At 38.6% G+C, this 25,447-nt stretch overlaps 1 protein-coding gene across 1 annotated transcript in view; it reads right to left on the bottom strand.

Moving 5' to 3' along the window:
- LOC111142889 (PATJ, crumbs cell polarity complex component) overlaps positions 1-25,447 on the bottom strand; it is a 372,385-nt gene that overhangs the window by 199,941 nt on the left and 146,997 nt on the right. Inside the window, exons 24-26 of the mRNA XM_022496281.1 lie at positions 23,460-23,570; positions 19,526-19,603; positions 7,770-7,869 (exon numbers count right to left, since the gene is read on the bottom strand). Coding sequence (XP_022351989.1) covers positions 7,770-7,869; positions 19,526-19,603; positions 23,460-23,570 — 289 coding nt within the window. The remainder of the gene's footprint in view (positions 1-7,769; positions 7,870-19,525; positions 19,604-23,459; positions 23,571-25,447) is intronic.

The raw sequence follows: 25,447 nt of genomic DNA, 5'->3' as shown, positions 1-25,447 counted from the left end.
TTAAACTGGGTCCTTTCTGCGAGAGAGGGTAAAACAAAACACCTAAGGAGCGTATGCTATTCTAAAAGTAAAGTAAGGGACACCTGGGTGGCTCAGTGGGTTAAGTCTCTGCCTTCGGCTCAGGTCATGATCTCAGGTCCTGGGATCGAGCCCCGCATTAGGCTCTCTGCTCAGCGGGGAGCCTGCTTCCTCCTCTCTCTCTGCCTGCCTCTCTGCCTGCTTGTCATCTCTCTCTTTGTCAAATAAATAAATAAAACCTTTAAAAAAATAAATAAAAGTGAAGTAAAAGAAAAAGCCTGTAAGAGGCTTCTTCAGCCTGTGCTTCCATTCACATCTGTGCTGTATCACTTAAAAGCCAAGTGTCAAAGAAGTCAATGATATTCTGAGTTTCTAGAGCCTAATACGCATCAAGAGACATGTCTATTGTATGATTCTCACTGCTTCTTTATGATCACTTTCTTAGAGGTTACAAAAAGTCTTTCCAAAACCTTCTGCTCCCTGATGTTTAAAAATGTAGTTGAAAGAATGAATACCAACAGGTTAGAAAGTCTGGGTGAAGTAAAAGCATTTTATGTCTGGGATCAAAAGTGAACAAAGCAGGACTTCTTAGAGGCAGTGGCTTTTCCCCATGGGAGATGAGGGGTGACATATTGGAAGAGAGAAGGCAAGCTGTTCTGGACCGAAGGCTCTGAAACTAGATGGATGATACAGCTCAGTAGAAAGGGTCTCTCGAAAAGACTTTGAAAGCCCCATGAGTACACATGGATTTTTATCACACTCCTGCCATCACTGTGCAAGTCACATACCCTCTGTCAGTAATTTGCTCCAAATTCTGGGTTTCTGTAATGTTCCAGGTCAGAACACAGAGGATTACTAGACTCTCGGACCATGAAGGGAAAGACAGATATCAAACTGATAATCACATAAATAATCACATTTTGTTAAGTGCTATAAAAACAATATAAGAATACTGATTAGAATAAGGAGTGGGGCAAGGTTTTCCAAAGAAGGTGAAATTAAGCTGAATTCAGCAGAAAAGAAGATGTCCTTCCAGAGACTCTTCTGTAAATCAAATGAGAAAGCCATTTAAAGACTTGGGGAAAATGTATGACACACAATAGGTACTCAATAAATTGTGATCACAACTATATAGTTACTAAAATGGTGGCATTAAAAATGCAAAGGAAGCTACAAATGTGGGAGAAATTAAGAGTGAAGATTCATCTAGGAAGAGAGATAATAAACATAGGTGAAGTTTTAGTCTGGGATAAGGACCTTATGAAAAATTAAGAATATAAGGAAAAGGTCAGCTTCCAGGAAAAAACACATTTTGTTTTTCATAAAAGATTTAAAGTGCTAGTGGAAAAAAGACATGGTATCTTTTTTTTTTTTTTAAAGATTTATTTCAGCGAGTGTGGTGAGGGGCAGAGGGTGAGGAGAAGCAGACTCCCCACTGAGCTCAGGGCCAGGACATGGAGCTCAATCTCACGCTGAGATCATGACCCGAGCCAAAATCAAGAGTTGACACTTAACCGACCGCGCCACCCAGGCTCCCCAACATGGTATCTTTACAACAGTCAACTGAAAACGGGTCAGGATATCAGAGAGAAGTTATGGCTAAAAATGAAGATCTGAAAGTCACCATATGATAGTGAACTGAGTGACACTTCATGCCCTCAGTGATCCTGAACTTTTGCAAGACCTTTTACATTTAGGTATTAAATAAAGACTGTTACCACAAAGTTAAGTAAAGTTCTGTACCGTTGGTTACCTCTCTTTGACACATCCTGCAGGGCTAATAATGGCAGTCTTTCGATAGGTAAGCACTTATGTAGATGTTGTTCTTTAACTCTTAATTGGTTCATAATGCTTAATTAAAATTTAAGCACTTTTCATTCAATTGATGGATACAGACTTCCTATCATTAGACACCAGAGTGTCATGAATTATGTCCAGCTATGAAAGATAAGGGATCTATGATATAAATACCATCATGTATCACATTTCCTATATTAGTTTTGACATTTAATTCTTTTTTCTAAAGATTTTTTTTTTAAATTTATTTGAAAGAGCACATGTGAGAGAGAGCATGAGCAGGGGAAGAGAGGAATGGGGAGGGGCAGAGGGAGAAGCAGAAAACCCACTGAACAGGCAGCCCAATGTGGGGCGCCCGCAATCCCAGGATCCGCGGACCACGACCCAAGCTAAAGGCAGAGGCCTGAGTGACTGACTACCCAGGTGCCCCAACATTTAATTCTCATAACAATCTCTACAATCATTCATTTATCAAGCATTCTTTTTCTTCTTATCAGTTTTATGTTGCTAAGTTCAATGGTTGCTTCCATGATTCTAACCTCCTCCAGCTCTCAGGGTCATTCCACAGTTGGCCCCTGAGGTCCAGTGACAAAACCGTTCTTGCAACACCTTCTTTTCTTAAACTGCCTAACGCCACCACCTTCTGGAAACGCTCTTATGCTAGGAGGCTCGTCTGCTGGTTCACAAGGCCCAGGCTGGGTTTGCTTCCTGTTGCTGTCTACACATCACTCCTAGGCCAACACACCAGCTCCCCTGACTTTAAACACCCGCTAGATCAGTGGTTTTCAGAATATGGTCCCCGGATGAGAAGTATCAGCATCCATTGGGAAATTATTAGAAACAGAAATCATTGAGTCCTTCCAGATGTAAACAATCAGAAATTGGGAGTGGGCCCAGCAACTAGTGCTTTAACAAGCTCTGCAGGTCCCCCTGATGCACTCTGAAGTTTGAAAACCAGAGCTCTAGATTATAGTGTTCATACTGCAGGTTGTGACTCATTAATCAAGAAATAAATTGAGCTGGGACACCTGGGTGGCTCAGGCAGTTACGAGTCTGCCTTCGGTTCAGGTCATGATCCTGGTGTCCTGGGATCTAGTCCCACCTTGAGCTCCTTGCTCGGCAGGGAGCCTACTTCTCCCTCTACCTGTCCTTCTTGTGCTCTCTCTCTCTGACAAATAAATGGAATCTCAAAAGAAAGAAAGAGGGAGTTGAAAACATCATTTTAAAAAATGAAACAATAGAAAAATTATATTTTTTCCTATGTTATAAAAGTAATATTTTGTGAAACTTTTGTTTCAATTATATATGCACTAAGTCTGTGTGTACACATCTATACTTGGTTGTTAGGTAAAATATGTTACTGTGGATCACAATCTGAAAAAAAAATCTGATCTATAGGACTCTAGAAGCCAGCTCTTTTGTGTGTCTGGTTCCTTCTTGTCACTTAGGTGTTATCTTGGTCTTTCTTTGCCATTGTACTTAATGTCGACTCCTCCAAAGCATTTATTCTCACACTATGTTGTTTAATCTTATTTAGACTATTTATCAATATTTTAACGATCGTATTGTTTATAATCTTTCTCTCCCACTAGAACATAAGCTAATAAGAAGAGAGATCTTCTTCCCTGCTATGTTCCTAATATCTAGAACTGTAAGGGCCTATTTAGTCAGAGTAGCTCCATTTCGGTTGAACAGCCATTTTGTTGTTTATGCAGTAAAACTTAAACTGACCCTGCCCACCCCCCCAGGGGAATTCCTTAAAAGCAAGTCCAGGAAACTAGTAAAATATGGTCAACCAGTCCCAAGTAACAGAGCCCAAATACAAGCGTGGGTCAGGCCAGGTGGAGACATCCAATCACTATCTCCTTAAAGAATGTGGGCCCCGCCTTTTGGGCACCAATTCTGACCAAGGTGATAGGCTAGTTCAAATACTACTATAGGGTAAATTGTAATTCAGCTGGCCACCCGTGTGTGACCTAGCATGACTATGCAACTTTCTCTGTGTGTTACAATCTCATTGTCCACCTGTGTGTGGCCAGGCTCAACCACATGGCCATTGCCCTTTAAAAGTTAGTTTGTGAGGCCAGGAGGGGTCGCTTTCTCTGTAAGAGGCGGCCCCGACCAGTTGGTTTGATTCTCAATGCTTGGCGCAAAATAAAGCTTTGCTTGACCTTCGCTTTGTATCAGTCTTGCTCCTTTGCCACGGACCCTAACAGAACAATGTCTCCCCACTTAAAATATACACTCAAGAAACATTTCTTGGCAGGATGAAGTTTATGACTAAGTAACTCACCAAAGCTCACCTAAGTTAAATTATTTTTTTAAGGATTGTATTCATTTATTCATGAGAGACAGAGTAAGAGAGGCAGAGGGACAAGGCTCCTCATGGACCAGGGAGCCCGATGCAGGACTCAATCCCAGGACCCGGGGATCACGACCTGAGGCGAAGGCAAATTCTTAACCGACTAGGCCACCCAGGTGTTTAACTATAAGTTAACTATATAACTATATTAAAAGTTAATACTTTTAACTGAGCTATATATGATCCCTCTAATGCAATTACCACGTCCTGGTGGGCCTAAGGCTTGGATTCCAGCCGTCCACTTCACAGTCCTGGACCATGGGGAAGTTAGAAAATCATATTTTCACAACGGTAAAAAGACACACTTAGTTTTGGGACAATAAGAATCTGATAAAACAGTGAACAAGTCTACTCTTAGTTTTGGATGGAGGAGAAGAGTAGGCATTTAGTAAGAGTTAAGGAACATAGAAAAAGCCATGAGATCCATTTCACAAAGAAACAGAAGAAAGCCAGAGGCTTTAGGCTCACCTACATTTTAAATGTGTACTATCTAACACCCCATACAGTTCAAACTCTTCTGGAGAAAGATGAACAGTGAATTCAACAGGAGTTAAATGGGAAGGGGAAAGTATGCGGACAAGGAAAAAATTAGGAAGCAAAACAAATGGTAAGTCATATTCATGGCCCAAATATATTTGCTGGAGAACCTGTGAAATGTTACAATTAGAAGGTGATCTAGGAATCAGAAGTTTTTTTCTGTATGTAGTGCATATTGGTGTCTTCCCGAACCCCACGAATGCTGTCAATGTGTTTGCGCACATGTGGGAACACACAGGTACCTAACCGGAGCTCTGGGGAGGGTGCTGCTGTCCCACCTTATGGCCTCACAGTGATACTCACTAGATAACCCCAAGCACTTTGTACCCACTTCTGCCACAGTAAATGAGATTTAAGTTAATGGGAAGTACACATGAGAGAACAGGCTCTGGAGTCAGAGACTCTGCGTTTAAATTACATTTCTAACTGCTGACCGGCTGAGTAACTTTGAACATATTCCTTAATTTCTCTGAGCCTCAGTTTCCTCATTTGTATAATTAGAGACCTCACAGGCTGGTATGTCGACTGAATTAGCAACACACAGAGGCCTGGCACATTGACACCAGAGTGTTACTAGGTATCACAGTCCTTACACCAAGCTCTTTAAATGCTTTTCTCCTCAGATTCTAACAATCCTTTGAGGATTATCGCAAGACATCCCTTACCCCTATTTCAGAGGAGCAAGTATGAGCCATAAAGGGGTTAATTAACTGGTCCATGAATTCACAACAGAACAGACCTAGGATTAGAACACAGTTTTGGTCACATGCCTAAATCAGATTTCCTGTAAGGGCCTATTTAGCCAGAGCGATTCCATCCCATCTGGTTAAACAGTGATTTTGTTTATGCAGTTATGCAGTAAAACTTAAAACTGTCCCTGCCCCCTTTCCCCCCAGGGGACTTACTTAAAAACAAATCCCAGAAACCAGTCCCAGGTAACAAAGCCCAAATACAAGGGTGGGCATGCCAGGTGGAGTTATCCAATCAGTGGGGGCGCATACTGTCTCCCTAGCTACCAAGGAGTATGGACCCCGCCCTTTGGGCGCCTTTTGGGCACCAATTCTGATCAAGGTGATAGGCTAGTTCAAATATCTACTATATGGTAAACTGTAATTCAATTGATTCAATTGGTCACTTATGCGTGACCTAGCATGACTGTGCAGCTTTCTCTGTGTGTTACAATCTCATTGGCCACCTATGCGTGGCCAGGCCCAACCACATGGCCTTTGCCCTTAAAAGCTAGTCTGTAAGGCAGAGAGAGGTCGCCTCTTTGTAAGAGACACCCTGGGCGGTCAGTTTGATTCTCGATGCTTGGCGCGAAATAAATCTTTGTTTGACCTTCGCTTTCTATCAGTCTCGCTCCTTTGATTACGGACCCAGCACTAACAACTATGCAAATACCCGCATTCTAGCATCCCAGAAATTATGAATAACCAACGAGCTATTCCCACTCTGCTGCAGCTGTCCTAATACCCGTCTCAGAACAATCACCTCCATCATGTGTAACTCTCCAGAAGAGGTGGTCAGCCAAGGCACTAGACACATTAATTAAATTTTGTTCTGATGCCTTTGTATCCTCCCTTCCAGGTTGGTGACCCCCAAAAAGAAAAAAGAAGCTATGTTTTATTTCTTTCATGACAGACTTACTTAATACTGTTAGTAAAAAGCAGTTGGCTTTCAAGAGAAAGTTGTTGAATGAAGAAAATAATGCATGAGAAAGGGCTCTGTAAAACCAAAGTGCAAATCAATTCTTTTATAAAACCAACCAAATGGTTATAAACATATCTATTTATATTCAAATTTATGGACTTCCTACCGTATTTAGAAAAATGTCAGTTATAAAATCAACATAATAATAATTATTAGGAAGAGCTATATACTTGTCGAAATTTCATTACACGGCAGGATAAAAGGCTTTATGCTTTATCACTTTATTTTTTTTTTTTAAGATTTTATTTATTTATTTGAGAGAGAGACAGTGAGAGAGAGCATGAGCGAGGAGAAGGTCAAAGGGAGAAGCAGACTCCCCATGGAGCTGGGAGCCCGATGTGGGACTCGATCCCGGGACCCCGGGATGATGACCTGAGCCGAAGGCAGTCGTCCAACCAACTGAGCCACCCAGGCGTCCCTATCACTTTATTTTAATCTTCATCACACCCCTCTAAAGGAAGAACCATGATTTTTATAGAAGAGGGCATGCTGAAGGTCATACACTAAGAAGTGCTGTGGCCAGAATTTTAACTGTTTCGATATCTGTATCAAACTCTTTTTCTAAATTGTGGAAGGAACAAGATCATTTTTAAAAGAATATATTTAAAAGAACATATACACACACACATACACACATATACATATTTCACAAGCCATAAAATCCACCCATTTACATTTATAATCCTGGGAGTTTTACTATATTCACAAAATGTGCAACCATCACCACAATCTAATTTTAGGGTATTTTCATACTCCCCAAAGAAATTCCATGTACAATAGCAACCAGATCTAAGTACATATACTTTACATGCATAAAAGAAATGCAAATTCTTTTAAATAAAGGCTCCATTAAATATATGTATGAAAGTATATTTGATACATCTAATGCAAAGAAAAATCATGAAAGGAAGTCTAAAGGAGAAAATATGACTGGAGTCTTTTCTAATTTTGCCTTAGTAACATCACCATCCGTTTGAATAGAGCAAGTAATCAAGAGCTGACACACATATCCAGCTCAGATTATTGTAGGTCAAACTGGGCATTAAAAGACTTCTTAGCATTTCTGCATTCACAGCCAAACAGTAAGGCTAGGAGGCAATGTAGAGAAAATAGTGTGTAACGCACTGCCTTTGATATTCACTCTAATATTATATTAGTATTAAGGAGTAAAGTTTATGAAAATAAAGTAACAAAAGTTAAGGAGAGACAACATTTTCTTTTCAGCATGATATGCTTATACCCATTTTCTAAGAACCCACAACACCACATATGATAATTGACAATACTCCCAAAAGCACAATTTAATGAACTCTGCATTCACTTCCAATAATGAAAAGGAACTCACTGTTGGTAAATGCATATTCTTCCTCATTTTCGTCACTATCATCAGATGGAGCTTTATAAGGAGGTGGCAATTTCATTGGAGGGGGAGCAGTTCCTTGTCTCTGAAAATGCCAAAGTAGAGAGAAGGGTTAATGGCCTTTGCACAGTTCTCTTCCTCAGTGACAAACAGGCTAAAAAAAGTAATCTGGAAATATTTTGACTGTATCCAATTTCAGTCATATAACCGGCTCTGCAAGACAATTTGTTTTCTTGTATTTATGTTATTATGTAAGTGACTGTGCTGTAAGCACACCACTACCGAAAACAGTTGAAAAAACACAGCGTTTAAGACTGTTGACCTACCCAGAAGAACACATTCCTTTCCCCAGTCAGAAAGTCAATTACGTATATTTTGCTTACACTGTTACCAACCAAACAATGCAAATGAAAGACATTTGAAAATAAATGTAAAGACTACCCACTGTATTAATTCTACATTTATTTAAACTGTATTAAGTTGTAGAAGGTACAGATTTCACTCTTGAAAAAAATAGCTGAAATGAAATACCAAGGTTTTCTAACTCAAAAATATTCATCTGCAATTTATAGTCAACACACATTTTAATGTTTTCAAAAAGAAAAAAAATCTTTATGATGGTTACTCTTTATATTTCTGGGTAGGTGTTCTTTAAATTTACCCAACCAAATGAAACATCCCATAAATACTTGGTTCGGACTTAATGAAAGCAGAACAAAACTCAATGATCAGATTACCTTCACAGAACGTAGACATTTTCTTGAACGCTGGGAAAAATAAAACATGCTAAAGTTTACGGAGATCCAAGCTGCTAAAAAGAATAGGAGCTGATATACCCAAGCACTCCACAAATACCAAAATAACTGGATTAAGATTTGTTTTGCTCCAGGGTTTCAACAGAGAACATTCAATTATGCTTTATAAGACAAAACCACTAATGGCAGGATACACTCCAGTAAATGGAGAATGACTGGCCCATTACAGAAAGCAGGCATGTAATAAATTCCTCCAAAGCAGAAAACACTATCTGGAATCCATAAACAAAAACACACACCCAAATTTATTTAAGATAATGCTAACCAAAGCAGCACTGCATCTATCTGTAGAAAATCCAAAAATCAATAAAATGCAGGAGTGATGAAGAAAGAGAAGATGCCAAATACAAAATGTCTATTAAGCAACAAAAGAAGACAGAAAGGTGATCATGCTCTGTCTTTATTCTTGCTTGGAAAACCTCAGAAGTGGGGCGCCTGGGTGGCTCAGTGGGTTAAAGCCTCTGCCTTCGGCTCAGGTCATGATCCCAGGGTCCTGGGATCGAGCCCCGCGTTGAGCTCTCTGCTCAGCGGGGAGCCTGCTTCCTCCTCTCTCTCTGCCTGCCTCTCTGCCTACTTGTGATCTCTGTCTGTCAAATAAATGGATTAAAAAAACAAAACAAAACAAAAAAAAACCTCAGAAGTGAGTTAAATGAGGAGTAAAGAAGGTAAATGAATTCCTTTCAGTAAACCTTTCCCTCAGAACCAGATCATTCTAGGTCACAAACAATACTTAGAACAAGGACAGCCAGCTTTTAGTATTAAGAGACAGAATTCTCTTTAACGGTATTCTAAAAACATGTTTAAGAGGAAACCGTTTACACCACTGATTTATTAAAATTAACTTCTACCAACACTCTTGAGACTATAGGATAAGCGTGTCTTGGTCACCCTAAAGTTTGAATGTGGGTTGCCATATACCTGGGGCCTCTTTCTACTGCACATGAGGGAAGGTTATGGGCAGGACCTGGCTCTCTCTGTGACAATGAAGGCTGGAGCAAGGGACATACAAGGAGGCCAGGGAATGCAATCTCCATGAGGGCAGAAAACAAGTGTGGTATCCTCAGCTCTGAGAACAGTGCCTGGTACAAGGAAGGCCTCCCTTAACTATATGCTGAATGAGTAAATAACTGGTTGTCAGTCATGTTGACTAGGTCTTCTAACAATGTCCTGTTCCAGAAAAATGACAATGATGGAAACATTCTTGTCCAATAGCATGCATATTCATTTTGTCTGGTGGAGACGCAAATTATTTTAGTTCTGTAGAAAGGATAACTCCGAAGGTTATAGTTTTATTGCGCTATAAGATGTAAACCAGTTTTGTATCTCAATTTAAATCTAACTTACGCATTTTTTTTGTTTTGTTTTGTTTTAAAGATTTTATTTATTTATTTGACACACACAGAGACAGAGTGTAAGCAGAGAGGCAGGCAGGGGGAGCGCGAGCAGGCTCCCTGCTCAACAGGGAGCCCTGTGTGAGGCTCATTCCAGGACTCTGGGATCATGACCTAAGCTGAAGGCAGATGCTTAACTAACTGAGCCATCCAGGCACCCCTGCATTTTTTCCTTGAAGAATTAATAAATATTTCATTCTCTCCAATTCTCTCTGAACCAGGCTGTCTTGTTGGCTCCCTTGTTAATGAGTTAAGTAAATAACTGTACATTTTGCATGATTTTGTAGGTCACATTTTTTTTTCCCTGAAATTATACTTTGACAGTTATGGAGGTCCCACTAAAATGTTCAAGTAGACTCACCTTCCAAAAACAGTTAAACGGGGATGCCTGAAATAGGCAATTCATGAGCTACTTAAGCCCATATACATGATTTCTTGGCACCCACAATAAATCCCCAGTGGCAACAGAACTTTGTATTTTTGATTGTTTTTCTTATTTCCAACGCTATGATTCCGTTTCTGATACTAAGCCAAGTTTGGTTCTGATTTCCACTGGGGCTATAAGTTATTTCCCATTGGTAGTAGCAATAAGTGGAGTTTGGTTTTATGGTCTGACAATGTAGTGGTATTTGACGATCTACTGTATATTGGTTCTAGAGGGATCTATTCTCTACAGAGTGAGAGACAAGGGCAAAGGTCGTTTAGTCTATGCTTGCCTGTTGGTGTTCTTGTATAACAGATCTTGAGTTCAGTGGAAAGAATAGCTTTTTGACATAAAGACCAAGGGGCTTGTGCATTTCTGGGTCTACATGTGTCATGTGGCTGAAGCAGCAGGATAGAAACTGAAAGCACTCTGTTTATCTGAAAGCCAGGGAAGCCCTTAATTCTCACTGCAAGAAATATTTTCCTACCTTCAGAGGGTGCTCATAAAGGAGGGGGAAAAATCTCTTTCTGATCAGTTCAAGAGACTAATGAGGATTAGTTAAATCTAATATTTCCAGAGTTTTCCAGAAAATACCAAAACTACACTCGCACTACCTTAGATGTTACAGCCTTTTAATTAAAAACCCAAATCCCTTTTTACAGAAACCACTAACTCAGAAGCATTTCAATGTAACAATCCAGATTCACCATATCAAAGCGATTTGATGATTTAAATTTAGAAACAGTTACATTTTCTGATATCCTTGCTCTTACCGATGCAGAGTATAAAGCAAAAATATGTTAAGACTATAAAAACATTTTCACCAATGCTGCATGATCCCCACATGTCTATATGCTATGTATGTACACAGATACATAGAAAAGAATATCACATATATTTACACACTGCAGAGTACTGTCAGCCAATTCTAAGACCTAGTACAATGTGGGATATCATGACAGGACACTCTATTATCTGTTGCTGTTAAGAATAATCAAAGAGCACATCCTATATCACTCTAAGTGCCACCAGTAGGATCACAAGAAATCATTTTGAATTTTGTAAACACCTTCATGAGGCTCCCCTTAGTCCCAGGCTCTAGCATGTCCAGATTTCTCACTTGAAACAGATGCGTGTCTTCACATCAACCTTACGGAGGAATAATTTACATGCAATAAAGTGTACTCTGTTTAAGTACTTACTTGGGACAGACACATTTTTTTTAAGTTTAACATGACTGTATTTTTAGAGACGATTATGTTTGGTGGGAGACGACACTTTCATGTGGGTAAGACATAAAAAGAGAGCTAACAGCAGGAGACTACTTCTGTGAATGAACATCTCCCACTTGTTTTCATTGTCTGTGACTCCTTTAAGACAAAGGATATATGAAGAAACCCTGAAGAAAATTTTAGAAGGAAAATACCAAAGAGTTACGCGCATATAGTTAATATTAGTATGTCTAGGACACCTGGAGACCTGTCATTTCACACTCCATGATGAAAAACAGCACAGACGATAGTGAACTGAGACAAAACAAGAAAAAAAAAAAACCTACAGATTTATTCAAGACCTTTTTTTTTTTTTTAAGTTTTTATTTATTTGACAGACAGAGATCACAAGTAGGCTGAGTGGCAGGTCGGTGGGGAGGGGAGCAGGCTCCCTGCTAAGCAGAGAGCCCGATGCGGGGCTCGATCCCAGAACCCTGGGATCATGACCAGAGCCGAAGGCAGAGGCTTTAACCCACTGAGCCACCCAGGCACCCCATTATTCAAGACCTGTTTATGTATTTTTTTGGTAACTTAGTTTCTTAATCACACACTCCTTTTTTTTTTTTTTTTTTTTAAGATGTAAATGATGTTAAGCCAAAATTTCCATTTCTAGCCTACACCTGTCCTAGTAATTGGTTTCAGGTACCTTTATTTTTTTTTTCTCCTCTTTATTTTGGGGGTGGGGAGTGAGTGTGGGGAAGAGCAGAAGGAGAAAGAGAGATAATTGCTAGGAGACTCAAAGCTGAGCATGGAGCCACCCCCTCCTCACCCCCCCCAAATTATGACCTGAGCTGAAAACAAGAGATAGGCACTTAACTGACTGTGCCACTCAAGCACCTCATTTCAGGTGTTTTTTATCGTCTCTTTCTCTTTTTTTTAAAAAGATTTTATTTATTTGACCGAGGGTGGGAGAGAGAGAGAGGAAGAGACATAAGCAGGGGGCGCAGCAGAGGGAGAGGGAGAAGCAAGCTCCCAGCTGAGCAGGAAGCTCAACGTGGGGCTGGATCCCAGGACCTTAGGACCGTGATCCGAGCTGAAGGCAGACACTTAACCAACTGAGCCACCCAGGCGCCCAAGTCTCTTTTTCAAAGCTCAGTAATTCTAGAGAAAATGCACTGCTTTTGTATTAAGGAGGAAATAATGCATAAAAGGAATTACTTCTAATGATGATACTTTTAAAAGAGATTTCTGAAGCGATAATATAATTTGTAATCATCTGACCTCCCAACTTTGGGAACCTCCCCTGCCTGTGCTTTAATAGCGTGTGCTTCTATCACCATAATTGTACTTCTACTTCACTACGTGTCACATTCATTGGTGCACCTCTTGGAATAAAGACGCTTCATCATTCCAGAAGTTAGAACGATGCTTGGCATATAACCTAATTTCAGAGAAGACACACAGTAAAGGACATCCTGTAACCACTGAAAACAGTTAAAAAATCTTGTAACCACAGAGACATCATCCTGTAACAGAGATGCAGATACTGGTAGGACCTCTCATTGCAATGTTAACTCAGTGGTTATTTTCTGCACCAAAGAATCCAGCTGGACCGACTTTTGGTATTACCAAGCTATTACTGCATTTTTAAAATTTGAACGCAAATATCTTTGCTTTGTATTGAGATTCAATTTGGTTTAATGGAACAGGCCAAAGTGGGTAAGAACCATAAATTTATCTTTTTCCTTCCTGGGATCTTATGTGGAATTATCCTGCATCAACTAATTACCTTGTTCCCCAAAGTAATTAAATTAGTGACCGGTTTATTCATCTGTGTGCAGTTATTATCTGTGTCCCCACAGGCCGATCGCTGTCTGCTTCCTTTATGAGGTTATATCCCCAGAAGGCTGCACCGTCCTAACTGCCACACTATATATAGGATTCCAAAAACATGTGATGAACGCTCAGATCTTTGAATCAAGATATGAACTGACACAATTCCAGCAACAGGATAGCCTAAGTATTCTGAGACTAAATTAACCGCAAAAAGATGACAGATAAACTTTCAAAAATACGCTTTTGTAACGTGACTGAAGCCAGAAACAACCATAAATCCGAAGTCATAAGGTAAAATGGGGCACAGGAAGGCGGCATTTGCCCGGAATGCATGTGCCCTTCCTGGGGACCTAAAGCCAGAGATGTTTTGTTTTTAGGATCTTTGTTCATTCAACAAGTAAATACTATGTGTCTATGAGGTGCCAGGCAGTGTTTTGGGCAATGGAGAGAGAGTAATGATGAGAGAGATGAGCTCCCTGTCTTCATGGTGCTTCTTTTCCATCCCTTTCAGATGTCACATTTTGTGGGTTTTTCTGTCTTGTCCCCAAATTGCTTTAAGATAGCAGTCAGTGAGTGAATTTCCCTTTGTTTGCCTTGTCCCACTAGAATGGAAGGCAGGGAATTTTTGTCTTTAAAAACTTCACTGCAGGACATCTGGGTGGCTCAGTGGGTTAAAGCCTCTGCCTTTGGCTCAGGTCATGGTCTCGGAGTCCTGGGATCGAGTCCCGCATGAGGCCCTCTGCTCAGCAGGGAGCCTGCTTCCCCCCACCTCTCTGCCTACCTGTGAACTCTGTCAAATAAATAAATAAAATCTTCCCCCCCCAAAAAAAAAAAATTCATTGCGATATACTGACATGAAAAACTATACACATTTTTTAAAAGATTTTTATTTATTTATTTGACAGAGAGAGAGAAATCACAAGTAGGCAGAGACACAGGCAGAGAGAGAGAGGAAGCAGGGAGCCCGATGTGGGGCTCGATCCCAGGACCCTGAGATCATGACCTGAGCCGAAGGCAGAGGCTTAACCCACTGAGCCACCCAGGCATCCCGAAAAACTATACACATTTTAAAATACAATTTGAATTGAATTTGTACAATCTGAATTCATCATCCTGGTCAGGATGAAGAATGTAATCATCGGTCCCCAAAGCTTCTCCATGCCTCTTTGTAATCCCTCCTCCTCCCTGCCTCATTCCCTGGTTCCCCATTCTCTTGAGCTACTAATCTGCTAGGTTAGTAATCAGCATAGGTTTTTATTTCTAGACATTTAATCCCTGTAAATAAAGGTTGTTACCTCCCAAAGTCTGAGAAAGATTTCTGCAAGTCATGACCCGGATCATGCCTCTGACTAATATTTCTACAAGTAATCACCATGGTCTCCCAGAACCTATAGTATTATCTATGCCTACTCGTGATTGCCAAAAACTACACAATCCTGAACACGCAGCATATGCTACTGCTATTCTGATTAAAATCAATGTGATTAAAATCTGAATTCAAACAAGGTGGCCAACGAGGTTAAAACACAACCCTCTAATTATAATCGATATAATCTATAATCTATATAATCTGTAATTTAACTTTGCTTCTTCTTATCCCTTTTAAGAATGCTGTGCCCCAAATCTTCCAGCAGCCTTAACTGATCCCTGTGTACATGTCTGCAAATAAAGGTTTCCGAAGTGTTCAATTCAGTTACTGTTTTTTTTTTTTCTTTTAACAGGGTGAAACCTACAATGGATGAAGTTAAAAAAAAAAAAAGAAAAAAGAAAAGAAATCATGGGTGCCTGGGTGGCTCAGATGGTTAACAGTCTGCCTTCATTTGGGTCGTGATCCCAGGCTCCTGGGATTGAGTCCCACATCAGGCTCCCTGCTCAGTGGGGAACCTGCTTCTCCCTCTGCCTCTCTCTCTCTCTGTGTTTCTCATGAATAAATAGATAAAATATTTTTTTAAAAAATGAAACAAACCAAAATCTTGACCACAGAAGATAGTAAGGATATTTCCTGGCCTTGGTCTTAGCTTGAGGTAGAAAAAAGGAAAAAAGGTATTCCCTCAGAATTCTTCACTAGCCCAGAATCTCTCAGGCTGGAGACCTGAATTCATTCTGTGTGTGGCTCAAAAATTTCTAAGCTAAAATCCAGGCAAACATGAAAATAAAGTTGGCACAGATTCAGCGATACTAGGTGACACAGATGTTAGGATGTTACTAAATAATGCCAAATATGAATAAAGATAGTTTAAAACTTGCAGACACCTAATAAATTAACTTGAAAAAGTATAAAATAAAAACTGAAAAACTACATGAAAAACAGGCTAATTTTACTATCAAAATGGGAGATTGCTAGATTACCCTGACCCCACCCTCAAGAAAACACAAGTATCTGAATAACTTAATTAACTAATTTGCTCTAGTGACTTTGTATATAAACCTACACCCAATTAAGTATCATGCTAGGAGTACCTGGCTGGCTCAGTTGGTAGAATGTGTGACTCCTAATCTTGGGGTTGAGTTTGAACCCCATGTTGGGTGTAGAGATTACTTAAAAATAAAATCTTCCAAATGAAAACCTACTATGCTATTCAGAGATATACATTTATAATAATAAATTTATAATAACAAATAGTAAATTTATAATAAATTTATAATAACTGAGAATATGATAGGACAAAAAGTCTCAACTAATGCAAAAGAATGTTACATAAACCACAATCTTTTATTATAATGGAAATATGTTAGAAAATAATAGGTTTTTAAAAATATTCATGTGGAAATTTAAAAATACATTTCTAAATAAATTTGGGTAAGAAGAAAATGTGGGGGCTTAAAAAAACAGTACTGAATAATAGACATTCAACTTAAAATCTTGGGATGTAAAGAATGACTTAAAAGGAAATATATGGTATTAAATGATTATTTTATTAAAAAAATAGCTAAAAAATTAATAAATTCTACAACTACTTAGAGATTATGTTGGGGGGGGAGAAGAAAACCAAACAATATAAAGATGAGAACAAAATATAGAGATGAGAACAATATAAAGATGAGAACAATATCAAGCAGAATAGGGATGCCTGGGTGGCTCAGTGGGTTAAGCATCTGCCTTCAGGTCATGATCCCAGGGTCCTGGGATCGAGTCCCACATCAGGCTCCTCGCTCAGCAGGTAGCCTGCTTCTTCTGTCTGCTGTTCCCCCTCTTGTGCTCTCTGACAAATAAATTAAAAGAATAAGGATACAACAGAGATGACTAACACAGTTCAAAAATCAGAACTTCAAATGGAGGAACGACATACTTGAAACTAATGTAATGCTATGTCAACTAAAAAAAATTTTTTTGAGAAATTAAATGACAATTACTTTCAAGATTAAGAAAAAAGTAAAAAGTAAACTATAAACTATATTCACAATGAAAAAGAACTATAGATGGAGCAAGCATAATTCAAGCTAAGATAAAAAACAACTTTGGGGTGCCTGGGTGGCTCAGTCAGCTAAGTGTCTGCCTTCAACTCAGGTCATGATCCCAGGATCCTGGAGTGGAGGCCCGTATTTGGCTCTCTGCTCAGCAGGGAGCATGCTTCTCCCTCTCCCTCTGCCTTTGCCTGCCTTTCCCCCTGCTTGTGCTCTCTCTTGTCAAATAAATATATAAAATCTTAAAAAAAAAAAAAAGATAAACAACTCTATTCCAACAAATGTAAAAAATTAAGTTACAACAATATTCCTAGAAAAGAATCAATAACCAAAACTGACTCTAGAACAGAAAATCTGAATAGTTCCACAAGTACTGAAGAACTGAATCAGCATTTTAGATTTTTTCCGACATAGAAAACACAGGCCCAAAATGGCTTCATAAGCTAGTGTGACCAAAGATTTAAGCAATGAATAATAACCATTTTACAGAAATGCTCAGAGAACTAAAAAAGAAGAAATACACCTACTATTCATTTTAGTAGTCTCATATATTCAAAAGCAGATACAATAGTAAATTCCAGCACAATTTCATTCCTAACCACAGACGCAAAAATCCTAATGGAAATAGTGCAGCAATGTGCAAAAAAAAAAAAAATCATGATCGAATTAAGTTTAATCCAAGAATTCAAGATTGGTTTGACATTATGAAATCTATTAATGTAATTTACCACATTAAGGGATTCAAGGAGAAAAAAAATGTATAATACACAATTATTTCAGTTAATGCAGATAATACATCTGATAAAATTCAATCCCAATGCCATTCATGATAAAAATATTTAGCAAAATAAGAATGAAAGGGGTTACTTCCTTAACCTGAAAGATTACCTTCAAAAAATTACAACACACATTATATTCAATGGCGAAATATTAAAAGCAATTTCTTAAATATCAGGAGGAAAAAATGATAGCTATTATTACTTCTTTATTAAACACAATGGAGGTTTTAGTAGATATAGTAGGATTGGAAAAAGGGGAAAAAGAAAACTGCCTTTATCCAGAATGATTATTATCACCATACAGAAAATCCAGAAATAAAAATCAACATAGTATTAGAATCTGGGATTCATATTATTAAAATTATATATATTTATGGAGGACATAAAGACAGTAGAAAGCTCTACATAAAGTATTTAAAATATTTAATAAGTTTATATTTAGGTGGTGAGTTTATGAGTGATTTTGTTTCAGTCTTTCAGTTTTCCCAGTGTTATGCACTGGATTCTTTTACTAAAAAATAAGGCAGTAACATTATACAATATCAAATAAATACATTAAAAAATCAATTCTATGTATACATACTAGCAACAACAGAAAATGCAGTTTAACATACTTAAAAGCAATACAAAATGTAAGAGTATCTAGGAATAGACCAAAGATTTATAATACCTTACTCAAGAAAATTGTAAAAATTGAAAGAAAAAAGAATTTAATATATAGAAAGATATACCATGTCAATGATTAAAAAGGTTAGATGTCATAAAGATCTACTTCTTTAAAAATTAATCAACAGATATGATATGACTCCCATCAAAATCCTCAGATTTTTTTGTGGGATTTGACAAGCCAGTCCTAAAATTCAAAGAAAAGAAAAGGGATACAAATAGGGAAGACACCTCTAAAGAAGAAGAAATATGTAAAGGAAATTGTTCTACTAGAAAACAAGATTTATTATTAAGCTTTAATAATTGAGCTAGTGTAGTATTTGTGCTGGGACAGACATGGGGAACAAAGAGAAAACTCAGAAGCAGATCCCCTGATAACCTGAGCTAGGACAGGTTGTATACAAGTCAGTAGGTAATGGAAGGCCTATTAACAGTAGGATAGTTTTCTTTATGGGGGAAAAATAAAAACTTATCCTTACCTAATACTATATCCTAAAATAAATTTTAGATGGACTTTACTAGAACAGAGGTGGGAAAACAAGGATGGATGACGAATTTTGATTGATGGTAAGGAATGTTTTCTCAGGAGAGATGACCTTTGGGTTGCTCCTTGGAGGATAAAAGGAAGAGCAATGTGGGAAATGGATTTCCAGGCTGAGGGAACTGCAAGATCAAAGTCCCCTAAATTCCCTAGAGGAAGACGCATTTTCTGGGAATGGACAGACAACCAGCTCAACTGAATAGGAAAGACAGACAAAGATGACAAGGGACGAATGGTGCTTTATCACATTTTTGCACCTATGTTTCACTATGTTTCTGGCTTTCATCCTGGCCAGAACTAGTTAGACTCATAGGAAGTTTTTAACACAGTCCTTCTAGGCTGATACTAGTCAAAACACCATTTTTTTTTTTTGAAGATTTTATTTATTTATTTCGCAGAGGGATCACAAGTAGGCAGAGACGCAGGCAGGGGCGGCGGGGGGAAGCAGGGGGAAGCAGGCTCCCCGCTGAGCAGAGAGCCCAATGTGGGGCTCAATCCCAGGACCCTGAGATCATGACCTGAGCCAAAGGCAGAGGCTTAACCCACTGAGCCACCCAGGCGCCCCTCAAAACACCATTCTTATTAATTGCAGATCAGATAGGAAAAAAGACACCAAAACCATTTTATTTTAAATCAAAAAACATTTTTAAAAGGCTTGAGAGGTTCACGTTACCTTTTCCTTTTTCTCTTCGGTGTTTTGGTCCTGGTTATTAGCGATTTTGTTAGCCTTGTTATGCACACTAGGAAGGACCTATGATATCACACACACACACACAAGGAAGGGAAAAGGAATAAAACATTTAAATATCACAATCATTACATTTCCTAATTTTTTAAACAGTTAAAATCTTACTTAACTAAGTCACTAACTTCACCTAAAAAATAAAGACATGAAAAGCAGAATTCAAGGCAAACAATACAATCTGAAAATTATTACAAGCTAGATTACCCAAAATATTGTGTGCATGCATACGTGTGTATGTGTGTGTAACATCGAAGAACCATAAACTCACAATATGTGTAGATCCAGAAAGTGAAAATGAAGATGATGAAAAAGAAAGTCTCAAAACTGACTGTCATCCAAACATCTCATTTTGCAAAAACAGTTTTAGGGGTGACGTATATGAACCCCTCCCTAGAACACAGGAGGCATCATTTATGTGATTTACCTTATTCATCACTGTATCCCAAATCAAGTATATTATCTAGTACACTGTGCACACTCAATAAATATTACACTAGTACTGTTAGCATGAAGATAAACCACAGATCTATTTACATCTCTGGATAAAAGCTCAATGAGAGCTGGAATTTAGTGATTTATCACTATACATAGTACTCAGAAAGAAGCCATTACATAGTTGCACTCAATAAATGTTTATACATGAACAAAATAGTTCCATTTCATAGAAATACTTTTAAGTCTCAACGGTGCCAACAGCATAGATTACTTTTTGACTCATTTCTTTTTACCAAACAATCTATGAAACATCTTGGGAAAATATAAAATTTTTAGTGATTTTTTTTTAAAGGCTCCTCAAATAGCTAACACAAATAATCTTGGCATAGAATCTGATGACAGACATGAGGGTTGTAAGAAAAAAAAAATCTCCTTTCCCAGAAATGTAAAGAAACTGCCTGCCTAGGGGTAATTTTAAAAAACAAAACAAAGCAAAGCAAAAAATACCTCTCTCTATACATGCAATTTAAGATTAAATTTTCTTGGCCTTTAATATAGAGTCTAAAGAAATAAACTTATTTTGGAACAAATGATTAAGTCTCAGAAATGTTTCATTTAAATAAGAAACAACAGAGGCACCTGACTGGCTCAGGTGGTAAAGCATGGAACTCGTCATCTCAGGATCATGAGTTCAAGCCCCACACTGGGCATGGAGCCTCCTTAAAGATAGATAGATAGATAGATAGATAGATAGGAAGGAAATAGTAATAACACATAACATATACTTAATGTTTTATATGTGAACAGACATTGTTAGTGCTTAGTGTTTATTCCTCCGTTTAATACAAATAATAATCCAAGTCCTTTAACTTTGAGACTTTCTGCAAGACTTCAAAAGAAGTCATTTTCAAACACTAACATGAAAGGCCCAAGTTCAAAACCTGGTTGATCTACAGGCATGTATTTCTTGTCCTGAAGAATCTTAAAACAAAGTACTTGGCCTCCCTGGTAAAACCTGTCCACACTGGACCTACCTTCTCCCATGGGAAAAACCGGCTGGAGCTGAAGAGCAGAAGCTCTGGGATGGGACACAACGTCAGCTGCCACTCCTAAGTTTACACTGTTCTTTGAACGGCACAGAAATATATCTCTGTAAATGTACCATTAGCCAAATTTGGAAGGCCAAAGGCTTACCAAGAAGACTGCATCTTTAATAAAAGCAGAAGATGGCATATTTCTTGTGACAGTGAAAATTTTATTTTTATACATTTAGTATGGAAGTGTACACATAAAAGAAGTTTGGGTGCCATTATGAAACCATGGTATTAGGGAAGGACAAATGGAATACATGGGAAAAGAAGGCAACATAGGATAATAAATTTAATGAACTGAAGGGATGATCCCAATTTCAAACAGGTTTGTTTTGGAATGTGGAAGAACAGCATGTGAAATGTACCTATGTTATTAAGTGGGAAATAAATACCCTGGCATAAAAACTTGCTATAGAGGAGTGTAGTATAAATCAGTTCTCTCAAACAAGCACTGGCCAAATAAATCTAAGTGGATACATGCATTTCTTTCTAGCATGCTGAAAACACTACTGAGGAATTGAGGAGAAAAAGCTTAAAAAGGTAATGTGTTGGTGAAATTCCAAAAGCATCTGTTAAAAGTGCAAATATAAAAAAGTAAAATATAACGCAAAGAATTTTTTAAGAAGTACAAATATAAACACCACTGCTCAATTGATGATGTTAATGACAATCTCCATGTGACCAGGGCACTTTAGACATAGGGTCTCCTTGATGGTCCCAATGTTAGAAAATGACTTCTTTTGGGGTTTTGCAGAAAATCTCAATATTAATGTAAAGTGGTCAAAAATGATTAAGCATTTGGCTCTATTTTCTATTTCTGTGATGACCACTATTACTTGCAACAATAAATAAGCCCACGAGAGCGTCATTTTGCAACGATATGAAACTTGATTCCTTTTAACGCGTCATTCAACAGGAATTACTTTGTGTTAAAAAATGGAACAAGTCATGTCCATCACCTGAATGTGCTCCCTTGCCTAGAACCAGAGATAGCTCAATGCTTGATGAACCAAATGCATAATGTGGCAGTCTCTTGTGCTGTATGGGGAATAAGTGACTTGAGCATGGCATGACGCCTAAGAAGATTTTCTTTTTTTGAGCAGTGAAAGAAATTGCGCTGTTTGTGTCACCTGAGTGAAAATTTCCACCTCAACTCACCAGCAAAGGCTGGATTAAATGCTTGCTTGGCCTTTTTGGTTGACTTTATAACCTTTTTTTGCTTTGAATATTTTTTTGGCAGGGCAGTCATAAGTGGCCACATAAGGGTATCAAGTCACCAGCTCATTCTCATTTAAAACTGTTTCTTTGGAAGTACCATTTGGCAAGGAATAACCTGGCCAATTTTCCTATGGAACTCAGTCTCCAGAAATAAAACTGACAGCCTCAACTACTCTCTTAATATTGTAAGAAATAAAAGGTGGATTCCAAAAACGCGGTTTCCAAAAAAAGTGAATTAAAAAGTGGATTCCTCCCAAATTTCAAACTGTATGAAAATAGGAAGACATTATTCAGTTCCCCATTCTCAGGGAGTCTTGACGGTGTAAACACAGCACTAAGACTGGGAAGGTTCATACTGCAACACAGTGTACCCCAGCAGAGCTGCCCCCGCTGGGGAGGGTGACCTTGCAGGACCCTGAGTGCAGGCAGGTTCTAAGTTACATCAAAATATATTGATACCCCCCACCCTCAGGGCAGCCAACCTCTGTTTGCCCAGGTTGCCATACAAGCAACAGGGCTTAGGGGTGATGTTTCTGCTGCATATTGCAAAATAAAGTACAAATCCTGCCACTGACATCTATGTAACAGAATTCTAATTCCATACTGAAAAAATTATTTATTACAGATAAAAGTGTTACAATTAATTACTGCTAGTTTTGAATTCAGGATGTACAACAATGCACCACATTTGCATTTTTATGCTTTTAATAACTATACAGGGCATGGAGGTACCTCTAGGATGTTTTCATATCTGACCCCCTTTATGCTCAAAGTATTTTATAAACAAAGTAACTGACTCAGAAAAGTCAAGTAACTTATCTCTAAGTTAGCAAAGCTGGTCAACGGGGAATTAAGGAATGGAAAACAGGTCTAACTCCATAGCCTGTGACTTATACCAAGGCAGACTGGAATGATTCAACGTTGACCAAAAGACCAAAATCAAAGAAGAAAAAGGAGAAGGTGAAGTTAATAACTAAATTTTTATGAAGTAATGCTTTTTGTAGGTAATAGCAGGATCAAAATGAAAATACGTGGAAAAATAAATGGAGGCAAAAGCTTGGTCCATAGATACAGAGAGAATATTTTTAAATTTTTTAAAAATACCAACTAAAGCTTACTCTTGGAGTGGATGACAAGCTCTGAACAACGAATACCACAGGATTTCCTGCATTCTTAATGGCCTCAACTGCTTCTCTGTGAGAGGCATTCTGCAAATCTACTCCAGACACCTAAAACACAGAAGTGATTTTATTTCAATTAGAAAGGCTCTAGAGTTCATATGTATTATCTAGTGATGAGAACAACCAGAATCTAATGATCTAATGAATTAGACCAAAGCCAAAAAAAAAAAAAAAAAAAAAAAAGGCCCATAAAAAGCTTATTTAAAAACATGTTTAAGGAAAATAACATTTTACCTTCAAGAAAATTGAGTAAGACAAGTATCTTAATAACAATAGCCCTAGTAAAATATAATTATCCAAAATAGGGAGCTCGGTCAGTTGACAGAACCTTAAGCAGCTTCTGAGCTATGATGTCACCTCTGCCACTAAACACAGCACAGAATTCTGAGTGGGGACAGGGGAGCGTGGTCTGGACTCTTCTCTCAAACTGAGAAGTACAATATTTTAAGTAAATTGTCCATTATTTTAATTGAGCAGTTGAACATCTCTCAAATTATGTTTTTTTTTTTTTAAAGATTTTATTTATTTATTTGACAGAGAGAGAGATCACAAGTAGACGGAGAGGCAGGCAGAGAGAGAGAGAGAGAGAGAGAGAGAGAGGGAAGCAGGCTCCCTGCTGAGCAGAGAGCCTGATGCGGGACTCGATCCCAGGACCCTGAGATCATGACCTGAGCCGAAGGCAGCGGCTTAACCCACTGAGCCACCCAGGCGCCCCTCTCAAATTATGTTTAAAAAAGAACTACGAAAATATCCATAGGTTCTTTTTACTGAAAGTGTTCTCTGTTCAGTAAACTGGAGTAAGTCTACATAACTCCTTATCATACAAATTTCAGAGACCCTAACTTGCAAACATGTCCACAATCTCCAAGAGCATTTTCTATTTACCGTATTTAACAGAACCAGTCTTTCAAACTGGTAACGTATCAAAGCCCTGGTAAATGTTGGGCTGGCTTACGGTCAGTGGATAGTGACGATCTGTGAATACTTCTTTGCCATCAGGAGACCAAGCAGGGATGTAGGTGGACAGGGCTGTGGGATCAAGGTTGGCTTTCGTGTTTAAGCTGGGAGGTATTACAGTAACCATGGTGTGGTGGAGGGAAAATGCATGAATCCTTGGACAGTGAAAAGGGAATGACTTCCATGGCACAAGTTAGGGAGATTGGTTAGAAGCACAAATAGTTCCTATGTTCCTATGTTGTTAGAGATACAGATAGAAAAAAGTTTTGGCACACGGTGAGAGCAAGGGGAAGTTCCTTTTTGACTGCCTCTATTTTCTCCATGAAATAAGAAACAAGCGCCACAAACTGAGATTAAGAGGGAGGAAGACAGTTTAGGAGGTGTGAAGGAGTTACCTCTGGAAGGAGGACAGTGAAACAACCAGGGAAATTTTACAGGATTGCAAGGCAGAGCTAAAGACTCTCTTGAGAAGCAGCTTATGAATTTAAAATGAGACCAGACAGCCTCGCTGGTTATTTTCTCCAGCCATGCTAGGGACCGGAAAAAAGCCAAGAGTTGCATTTAACTAGGATGTGGTTTCCCTAGACAAGTTCAGTAAAAGCAATGGGAATCAAGGAGCTGGAAGTGATGGGAATGGTCAGTCAGTGAATCAGAGTATGGTGAGGAGAAAAGCAAGCACGTCCCAAGCTGAGGGACACAGAGCTAAGGGCCAGAAGGTAGGAGACAGGAGCCTGGTGTGGGAGAGGGTTTTTTTGGTTTTGTTGTTGTTGTTGTTGTTTTGTTTTTTAAAGAGTTTATTTATTTATTTGACAGACAGAGATCACAAGTAGGCAGAGAGGCAGGCAGAGAGAGAGGAGGAAGCAGGCTCCCTGCTGAGCAGAGAGCCTAATGTGGGGCTCGATCCCAGGACCCTGAGACCATGACCTGAGCAGAAGGCAGAGGCTTTAACCCACTGAGCCACCTAGGTG

The sequence above is a fragment of the Enhydra lutris genome, unplaced genomic scaffold (genome assembly GCF_002288905.1).
Source record: "Enhydra lutris kenyoni isolate GAN:26980312 unplaced genomic scaffold, ASM228890v2 scaffoldscaffold9, whole genome shotgun sequence".
NCBI lineage: Eukaryota > Metazoa > Chordata > Mammalia > Carnivora > Mustelidae > Enhydra > Enhydra lutris.
The sequence above is the reverse complement of the archived record's forward strand: the minus strand, read 5'-3'. Positions and strand labels throughout refer to the sequence as shown.